Raw genomic sequence first — 10753 nt, 5'->3', positions numbered from 1 at the left:
ATGTAGTAGATGCTCAACTTGAGCTTGGCAACTCCGAAAAAACCGTTAAGAAAAATCGTGAACTCTTAAGAAACGCTATAAAATATTTTTCCTTAGGGGTCCCTCTAAAATATAGGGCAACCCCTTTCCCATAGATTTTACAAAAGTAGTAAATTTCTTTATATAATGGAATAAAACAATTTAAGAAGTGGAAACTACACAATGTGGGACTAATAAGTTTTTCATTCACAAAAAAAAACAATAAATTATTACTTTTATTAAAACCATTAAAAATCAATTTTTATTAATCGTTTTCCAACACTAATGAATTAGAATGTTCAAGTGAATGTGTCTACCTTGACTGCATCAGCTGTTTTTGGATCATAATAAGCCATCTCCTTGAGCCTTTCTGCTCGCACAAGAGCACTCTTAATTCTTAGCCAACTGATGAAGAGAAGACATTTCTATTTCGCTTAATGTTTCACGTTCCCCATCTGAAGCAACTCTCAGACTGACAAGTCCAGAACGCAATATTTTCATCCAAGATAACTCCTTTTCAAAGGCCACGCGGTTTTTCTCTGTGAACTTTTCTCTTCGAATTACCAATGCGGCGAATGCAATTGAACTAGCGTCTTTGTACTTGGAATGTTTGAGAAGCTCCTGAATTTCTAGCGAGATTTGGAAAAACAAAAAAAAAAAATTGAAATAAATAAATGGACTTCACTAAAATGAAAAAGAAAAAAAGATGACGGATCATCAAACACTCAAGTAGATTCAGCTTACCGGGTGGATAAACCTCTTTCAGAAGCAGCAGCCATCACTTGTAATAACCTAACCAGAAATTAAGAAGAGAATTAAACAAAGAATAATCTGAAATTTGCTCACTTGAATACATGATACATATCCATCTTAATCCACCAACAAGAAGAAAAGCTATTCTAACAATAATAATAGCACAAAGAAAGTTAGTATAGTGTGAAAATTAAGAACCCAATGCCGATTGCCACTATGTGAACCAGTTAGACATGCAGTACCCTAGTACAACCTAAAAGTACCCTAACGACCAAAAATAACGAAAACCACCTTCCATGAGATCAACCAAGTAATCTCACATACGGAACATATAATCAATAGGAATTTCACGGCGATCAAATTGATTGAATTTTCCAGAACAAACTAATCGCGGGAAGCTGATGCCGAAGAGAGGAGCAGTGAAGAAGACAATTTGCATCTAGCCCTATGGTTCAGAGAACACAGCCTTATATAGCCAAGTTAAGACAATTTGTATCTAGGCACCCACCCTTACAATTGGTAACTATAATGGCATCCTTCTTTACAAATTGTGCATATCTGTGTATTAAGTTTCTTTTCTTCCGTTCATTTGTTAGGCCGGCTATGTGCAATCTACGCAGGGAGGTGCTTTTTGGTAGCTAGGCTCCTGGGGTTTCCAAAACTATAATGCAGGATATGACCACTGCAATAAAATCAAGAAAATATTGTATGGGCCTTAACTTCCCTATCTAGTTCCGTGGGCTTGTGTAGCAGCACAAGTGCACGCTCTATAGTCTAGATACGCTACTCATGAGAGTGGCATTTCACCAGAGGCAGTTGGTTCTGTGTGTTTTCCCAACAATATTGTGGCAGATGAAGACTACTGCACAGTTACGAACAACATTCATTCCCTTGTATGCTTCTCCACCAGTTTTTCAAGAATATGTGAACCTTAGCCCAAATCAAAAGAGTCCTGATCATGCTCTTCCACATCCATTACATAGGTGCAACGCATTACTTTCTAGTCCTCTTAAGTCCTCTAACTAACAAGTGGTATAATCAAAAAAACAGCAGAGACACTGGCTAGTAGCCACATAACCATGATTCTAATCGCATACCATGGCCCAAACATTAACAGATCAGAACATACAACTTGTATTAAATCATTTCAAGACCGTGATATAATTTTCATTACCAAACAGCTAAGAATAACATGTCAGGTTGTCAATGAATTAAAACTAGTATCACTCCATAAAAATCTGATTACTCAACAGCATCCAAGAATTGTGCATCGTGAAGCAAGAATTTAGTTAGACAGCATACTTCTTGAACGCATCCAGGTCCCTCCTCTTTTTATTGTTTTAGTCTCCGGCCTCCTTTTGATATTGGTGGCATTCTCCTTTTGTCTAACCTTCTTGGTGGCGTCCTCCTTTTGTCTAATTATGTTCTCCTCTCTTTCCTTCTTGGCGGCGTCCTCCTCGTCTAATTATGCTCTCCTCTCTTTCTAACCGAGATTCCAAGACACTATTAAAATAGCTCACATTTTGAAGCAAACTCAAACAACACTTGAAACGTTCACGATGGTCTTTGATCTTGGTAGAGATACATTGTAATTTACCATGGATATCCTTTAAACAACAGCATAAGTTATGTTAATTCACGAATCCATGTTTGCTTCTAGGTCCTTCATTTTCAAATGAATTACGAAAAATTATAATATATTTAGAGATCAAAATCAAATCAAAGTAAGCACCTGAGAAGGTTCTTCTGGATCGTTGGATGTTGCTGAAGAGCTTTCCTTCAGTTCTTCTGCCAGATCTAATCGTACCTGACGAGAAAATTAACAACATTTATCTAGACAGTGAATTTTAGAAAAACAAATAGAAAAATATAAGAGTAAATGCTTGTATCCCTACATTGAGTATTCCAGCAAGTTCCAGCGGTTCGATTTTAGCCAATAGTACCTATAGAAGACACCAAGCTCAAAATTAAGGACAGAACTGCATACATACAACTTTGAGGTTCTTATTTCTTCGTATATGCTTATTCAATCAGAATATTAAAGTGAATGTGTCTATCTTCTTGCGCCTTTCTGCTTGCACAAGAGCACTATCAATCATTATTTTTTGATTAAAGGTAAAACCAATATACTGGGGCATTTCTTTAATGTTTGGAACCTTCTTAGCCAATTCTTCACAAGAAGACATTTGTCTTTCAGATAATGTTTTTATTTCCATACTTGAAGTATCTCTCTGAATGACAAGTTTAGAATACAATTCTTTCATCAAAGATAATTCCTTTCTGAAAGCCTCACGGTTTTGTTCGGTTATCTCTGCTTGTCGGATTAGATATGCCGCAAACGCAAGTGAACCAACATCGTGGTACTTGGAATGCTTTGTGAGAAGCTGCTGAATATCTAGCAAGATTCGAAAAAAATTTGAAATACAAAATCAATAAATGGACTTCATAAAAAAAATGATGGCAGATTATCAAACACTCAGCTTACCATCTGGGTAAACCTCTCCGGTACTTGCAGTAGTATCTGCCATAACTTGTAATAACCTAACCAGAAATTAGAAGAGAATTAAACAAAGAATAATCTGAAATTCGCTCACTTGCATACATGACACAAGAAGGAAAAAAGCTTACAGACAACTATTCTAACAATAATAGTAATAATACCTTAAAGAAAGTAGCCTAATGACTGGAAGCTGGCTATAATGAGATCACCAAACAAATTCTGTTCAAATGTAAAATTAAGAATTCAATGCCGATTGCCACTAATGTGAACCACTTACACAATTCAAAGAAGCTAGCACAGTGAGTGGAGGCTATGGGGTTCAAGAAGAACAGTTATAGTGCATTATGATTTTGTATCCCTAATTCTCTTTATCAATTTATAAACAAATTACAACAAAGATTAAAACATGCAGTATCCTAATGATGGTAACCTAAAGTAAAGAAAACCCTATTCTCTCTTCCATGAAATCAACCAAGTAATCCCAATCTCACAAACGGAACATATAATCGATTGGAATTTTACTGGTGAACAAATTGATTGAGTTTTAGCAGAACAAACTTACCTTAATTTTTAGGAAAATTCCTCGATTTTTAATCGCGGGAAGCTGATGCCGAAGAGAGGATTTAGACGTACGAAAGGAAGAGTAACCTCCAAATTCCGAAGAATCGAGCCCTCCGGTTCAAAGACACGGCGTTATATAGCTGGGTTGAGACAATTTCTATTTAGGCACCCTCACAATCGATAAAGAAAACGACTAGTAAGCTAAGTATTTTTTTTTAATACCAAAGGAATGTTATAGGGTCTTTGGTTCATGGATGTGCGGTCCATTAAATGCCTATATATAAAGAACATTATATGTATGTAATATAGTATGCCTCTTTATTATTAAGAAGTTCTTCTCCTTCTCTAATTGTTACTCCAACACGTTATCATGCACGACTCTACCAATTGGTGCAAATTTTTTTTCTTCGTTCAAGATTGTTTATGGATTATTCCTTGAACATTAGCGTGGTTCTGATCCTATTTGTTTATCATCATGGATGTGTTACCAGGTATTTCTTTTGAACAAAGATATATTAGGGTTCCACAAACATATGATTATCGAACATAGAGATTTCACCGTTAGATTTTCATGAAATTTTAAGATGTTCAACCCAATCAGTCATTACTTACTGTGTTAAAATTTCAATCAAATCGGAATACGACGCAATCTCCAAAACCTGCGTTTAATAAAACTGTGTACGTTCAGAAAAACCCTAATTTTTAACAGCGTCTAAAAACCTAAGCTTTGAGAATTTCGACCGTTGGATTATGCTATATTTTTGGTATGTTTTGTATATTGTTCTTGGTGAGATACTATAAAAATTTAATAAAGATCCAACCATGAAAATACTCAAAAGTACGTGATATTTTAAACTGTGTCAACACAAACGCTAACTAGAACAGTCATACGGCGTCATGGATAACTTTTATCTAGCCGTTGGATTTAGTTGAAATTTTATTATGATTGTAGAAACATTATTATGAAGTAATGGTAAAAATTTCATAATCATCGGATATGCTTACAATTATTTTCTGATCACTAAAGTTGGATGATGAAATTTCCAATTTTAGGGTTAACAATATGTTTTGGGCTCATATGCTAATAGTTTAAAGGTTATTATCAATGGGCCTGAGCAATTTATATATAATGGAACATATATGTGGACTTTTGTTAACCATGATATAGTCAACCCAATGGACCGAGCATTGACCAATCCGTTGACTGGGTTCTGATTAAACCAACTCGAATAAAATTTGACCTTTTGGACTCAGAAGTACTTGAGCGCCATTAAAGAGCCTCTGATACAGAAGTCAATTGTGTCTACAAGGTATTTACTTCCATCATGAAAACCTTCAACCAATGACGATGCTTTGTTTAAAAGATGAAGGCATAACTTCTATGTTGTGAGATGATGTTTTGTTTTGAAAGAACTCAAATGGACATCCTTTTATTTGAGTTAATAAGAAAATGGGAATCACAAAGATTGAAAGAATGCAAATGACATCTCTCACAATCAACTCTTTGTAAAGTACCAGAAACACCACCTCCCCTTCCATTATGCTTTTAAAGTAATAAAGCATGTAACTTATTTTACAAAGTCATTCTTTAGTAAAAAGGATTGAGACCATCCTAAGATGCAAATGGTAAACAACCCATTTTTTCAAAAGAAACAAGGTTATATTTGTGGACATATCCATACAGAATGCGGTCCATTCAAGTGATTTATGGCTCTGGTGGATAATTCGAAGTGTTGAATTAATTATTGTTCACAAGAAATTATGCGTTCTTGAAACAATTCTAGCACATATTATACAGTTTAAGGTCTCACCAACCTTGTTATTGCTAGATATTTTACATCAAAAGGACTTGATGGATATTGCATGTTTAATAGGATCATTGTAGAGCATCCTAGATATCTCTGGTGTCTAAGGATAGATTATGCGTAACAACCTTCCTACAAATGCTTGGGGGATATGCAATATTATACACATATTCACTTATTCGTTTTAGAACCCACAATTAGTCAACCATTTTTCTGTACCAGTTGGTAACTGGTTATAAGCCTGACATTTGTGTTCTTACGCATTTTTGGTTGCATTATATATGTGCCATTACGAGTCCACATCGTACTATGATGGGTCACGAAAATGATTAAGTAATTTTATTGGATATTTACTCTCAACAATTATCCGCATTTTAAGACCTTTGGCAGGAGATCTCTTACCGCTAGATTTGCGGGTTATCACTTTAACGAGACAGTCTTCCCGTCGTTAGGGGGAGATAAGAAAAAGTATTTTCTAAGGGAACAACATGAATTGTCGTGGTGTGTTCCCACTGAGTCTCATATCGATTCTTGTACTCCACAAATGTAAATGTGAAGTGATAAAGAATATTAGATTTTCAGAATGTACATTGATGTTGCTAAAGTGATGAGATCACACATACCAGCTGCAAACCTACCTGCAAAGTTACAAATCCTCAATACGGGATATACACCATAGACTAAGGTGTTGCAACTACACTTAGTGGAAGTGTGGTTGAGGCCGTAGCTCCATAAAGGGAGTTGGAGAGATCACTTGGTTCGATCAATCCTCACCTAGAAAGGAAGTAGGTGAGTAAGCACAACTTATTTATATCATCAGAAATCATCTCATAAGATTGTCTCTGAATATGTCCATGAATCAAACTGGAGGACACTCCGAAGTTTTAAATGATTCTAGAGAACAATGAAATCCTGACGGATTATGAGAATGCACATGAGTCAATGGAAGGATCATGCGTGCACAATGATGATATAATCCATAAATAGTTGCTCCAGAAGTAGAGCACAGTGAGATCGAACCATGCTTTATTTTGATTAATTTCAAATAAATAGCATATTTGGCCTACGCAATATAGGTAGAACTTAGTTCTTTGATAAATATACGGGTATTTGGTGTGGTAGTGCTAACCAACCTAGTGTAAAGCCTGTGGGACATATGTGGTTATAAAGAATGATGTATTAAAGTATAAAAAATCACCTTGTGGCACGAGGTTAATTTCTCATAAACCCATGGATCGCAAAAGAACATCATAATGTTCAGTTAATTAGTTTGCTTGGTAGTTTCAAAAGAACTTGAAACATAATAGATGTGGTTATATCTCTGGAGATTTAGGATCAAAGATATTTGAAAAAGTGCATGGTGGCCTTTTGCTTCCCAAGTCGAATGACTCTAAACCATAGAGTGTGTTTGCAGTTACACTGGAACACTCACTTATTGATTTAAACAATCAGGCGGATGTGGTATACCCGTCTAAGTGACTATTTGATTGGGAAGGGAAAAACAAGTAAGGTTTCGTGCCATGCGTATTAAATAAGTTCCTGATTCAGAATTATAGCTATCTATGTCGACGGTATGGACATGATAAGTACTCTTAATGGAATATGAGATCTTACAAGCTATTTAAAATCTTAATTTGATATGAAAATCCTGGGAAATCTCGATCTTGTCTATGTCCTAAACTAGAAGACCGAGCTTGTGGTATATTATTCCACCATTTTTCATATGTCCATTGTCAGGAAAATTAACAAGGACGTGCATGATGCTAGCACTCCCACGATTAGTCGAGTTTCAAATGTACATAAATGACCAATTCGTCTAAAGGAAGATGACGAAGTTGGGTCGGGAGATGAACTTTCCTTATCTAAGTATAATAGACGCATTATTGTACTTAGCATAATATACTAGACAAAATGTTACATCCTCAATGAACTTGTTAGCTAGATATAGCTCAGCGCCAACGCAACGTCATTGGAATGGTATAGTGAATGTAATCATGTGATTAAAAGTAACCATTGACATAAAAAAAATTTATCCATACAAAGACATAAAAATGAATGCTAACCGAAAGTGCAATACAAAGGTTGTTGATTATAAAGGAGCAATAATCTCTTCTCCAACGAAAGTAATCGGGGGGGGGGGGGGGGGGGAGGGAGGGATACGACAGACTATTTTCTAGGCCATTACCGATATTCAGTTTCGAAAAGTACATGACTAAAGGAACAGTCTAGAACAACTCTGAAAGTAATCAGGGGAAGATGTCGACATCAGGGGAGGATCCAAGGATATGATGTCGACATAATTTACTTCGAAATTGAAGCTGTGTTGTACTCTTTTTCCCTTCGATCGAGAATAGTTTTTCCCAAAGGGTTTTGTTACTCTACAAGGTTTTTAGTGAGATAATACTAAAAGCATCAAGTATGTTGAACGTTGAAGACATAAAGATCACGTTGATATTATTGAAAATATCTGAATCAAATAAATGAAACACGATAGTCCGTTAAGCAACATAATTTCCAGAATCAACAACATGGTTCTATAAACATCCAAGTCACCAAAGTAAAGTATGATAAACTCCTTTTGACTGCATTAAACTAATGAAAATTGTCTGACATCAGGGGGAGCATCTAATGGTATGTTGAACTATTTTCCTTCACCGAGGTTACTTTTCCCCACAGGGTTTTGTTGCTCGGCAAGGTTTTTAATGAGACAACAACAGACACCGGTAAGTAATTTCCCAACTAAGGCTATTTTCTTTCCCAAGAGGATTTTCTGCCTTAGAGTTATGTAGAAACAAGTCAACTTCAACGGAGCAAAGTGATCATCTGCAACGGATCACCTTTACTTGCATCTGTCACGTTGTACTCTTTTCCCTTCGTCAAGGTTTTATCCCACTGGGTTTTCCTTGTCAAAGTTTTAATGAGGCAACATATTCGAGTCCAACTATGTTCTAAGTTTGCTTAATATTGTACTCATTTTCTTTAGTTCAGGTTTTGTTCCTTTGGGTTTTCCTGACGAAGCTTTAACGAGACAATTAACTTAGACTCGTCGATATTTGAAGATCGTATTGCATGTGATGAACTACATGTAAAGTACGAGACAACATGTGAAGTACTACATGTGAAGAGATGTACCAAGGTTTTATCCCATTGGGGTTTTCCTTGTCAAATTTTTAATAAGGAAATTGATTTCGACACAAGTCATCAAGGAGACAACGACATTTGAAGAACTACATTCGAAGCACTATATGTGAAGCACTACATCTGGAGTTCCATTGTTGAACCGAATAAGGGGGAGTTTTATAGGGCCTATGACCCATGGATGTGCGGTCCATTAGATGACTAGGTTTTCCCTTACATGTATATGAAGAACATTATGTGTATGTAATATAGTATGCCTCTTTATCAATAAGAAGTTCTTCTCCTTCTCTAATTGTTACTCCAACAAGGAATGAATTTTATTGAAACTAAGTGTTTGAAATTAACAGAGATTCGTCAGCTGCAATAGTTTTATTTAACCAAGATGGCAAATGATGTTGCCATTCTTGAGAACTGGAAAACGATAAATCTTTTTTCGCAATAGTGTCTGCGATATTATTTCCTTCACAATGGACAAAACTACATTTCCATGTGCTAAAACTATTAAGAAGAAAAATCGAGTCTCCTATATATTATTCCTACATTGTTCCTATATATTATTGCTATATATTTACTGCTCCTTTGATTCCATTAATTGCTTTCACTACTCTTTGGTTGTCTCCTTCTAAGTGAAGCTTTGTAACACCCTTTTCTTTTGCCACCGTATTGCTTCAAAGGCTGCCAAAGCTTCAGCTTGTTCAGGATCTAATGCTCTCGTACATCATCCCCTAGCTCCATAGCTTGTACCTGCAAAATCGCGACTCATTATTCCTATTCCTGTGTGTTTATTGAACTTGCAAAAAGCTGCATCAAAATTGACTTTAGTTTCATGTAAATCTGGTCTTTTCCAGATTTTTAGATTATTCATAGGAGTGTGTTCTTTCCTGACCAGAGAAGAGACACCACGAACTCTTTGCCAGTCAGCCATATGAGTTTGTATACTCACAACAACATCATCAGTTCTCACCTATAGTTTATCAAAAACAACACAACACCTAGTTTTCCAAATATGCCACATTGTGAAACAAATGATATTGGACTGAGTAACATTAGTGGGTCTATTTTGGACATCCTTATCAAACCAGGATTTTAACCACTTGTGAATATTTTTCCCCTGTAGGACCTGCACACAGTTTGCATCAATAATGGATAGAATGGAAGAGAAGACAGTGCAATCCAAGAACATATGTTGTAAATTCTCCTCATGATTTCTATAAAGAGGGCATTGAACCATAATGTGGTTAGTGTGCCTGGACATTTAGTTCCTTATTCTCATCTAAGACGGTTTGGATAATTTGGTTTTCACCATCCTTTTCATCATGGGAAAGAAAAAAAAATAAATCACCAGCCCAATCCAAGGTAGGTTTAATTGGTTGGCAATAGACTCCATATAAGTCCACCGTTCTTTTCTAACTATGGGATCCAAAGCACCATAAATAAATATCACCAATGAGTTTTTGGTTCTAGCATCCATTTCAACAGTATAATGTATCGTATTAATTTTGGGCTCTACCAAGTGTATATTGATACCATCTTTCCAAAGGAGGCAGAGGCTTCCAGATGTGCCAATAGTGTAGGGTCAGATTTCGCGACAACGATACGCTCGCGAAATTCTTAACAACGCATTACAAAAATGTCGCAGAGCACTTTGAGAAACGACACAATAAGTGATATTATCTTAAACATAAGAAAAATGTAATAACTTTGCGAAGATTAGAAGATCTGTGAAATTAACATTTGTAAGCTTGCGATATCATCGCAATCCAGATCCGAAATTAGGGGAAATCTTAACTGTATATGAGCTGTCATCCACTAGGTAGCATCCTATATAAAGATAAAGGTAGGAAAAAAAAAGTAACTTGTATTATTATTATCTTCTTATTCTTCCCCAAAAACCATAGAGAGAGAGAGAGCTCCAAATACTCATTAATGGAGTCTCAATGTAATTCATATGTAATTCAATGATCATAGTGAAACCTAA

The 10753-nt window shown here is 35.8% G+C and overlaps 1 protein-coding gene across 2 annotated transcripts; it reads right to left on the bottom strand.

The window, feature by feature from the left end:
• Positions 1-1894: 1894 nt before the first annotated feature.
• Positions 1895-3932, bottom strand: LOC113308052. 2 transcript variants are annotated; one of them, XM_026556520.1, is made up of 7 exons: positions 3834-3923; positions 3433-3490; positions 3257-3312; positions 2928-3166; positions 2667-2714; positions 2504-2578; positions 1895-2378 (listed from the first exon to the last, which is right to left on the bottom strand). In XM_026556520.1, exons 3-7 carry the CDS (start codon positions 3297-3299, stop codon positions 2187-2189), a joined length of 597 nt encoding a protein of 198 aa, XP_026412305.1. In that variant the 5' UTR covers positions 3300-3312; positions 3433-3490; positions 3834-3923; the 3' UTR covers positions 1895-2186. The 2 variants fall into 2 exon arrangements, with proteins under 2 accessions (XP_026412305.1, XP_026412304.1); XM_026556519.1 differs by lacking the exon at positions 3433-3490 and having other exon boundaries at positions 3834-3932.
• Between the last annotated feature and the right edge of the window lie 6821 nt (positions 3933-10753).

The sequence above is a fragment of the Papaver somniferum genome, chromosome 9, assembly GCF_003573695.1.
Source record: "Papaver somniferum cultivar HN1 chromosome 9, ASM357369v1, whole genome shotgun sequence".
NCBI classification, from domain to species: domain Eukaryota; kingdom Viridiplantae; phylum Streptophyta; class Magnoliopsida; order Ranunculales; family Papaveraceae; genus Papaver; species Papaver somniferum.
The sequence above is the reverse complement of the archived record's forward strand: the minus strand, read 5'-3'. Positions and strand labels throughout refer to the sequence as shown.

Excerpts from the sequence above, each read along its gene's own strand:
- LOC113308052 (XM_026556519.1), bottom strand. The coding sequence starts at position 3,299 with ATGGCAGATACTACTGCAAGTACCGGAGAGGTTTACCCAGATG. Across the intron at positions 2,715-2,927 it reads GTGAAGAATTGGCTAAGAAG|GTACTATTGGCTAAAATCGA; the intron begins GTTCCAAACATT and ends TGTCTTCTATAG. Across the intron at positions 2,379-2,503 it reads ATCCAGAAGAACCTTCTCAG|GATATCCATGGTAAATTACA; the intron begins GTGCTTACTTTG and ends TGTTGTTTAAAG.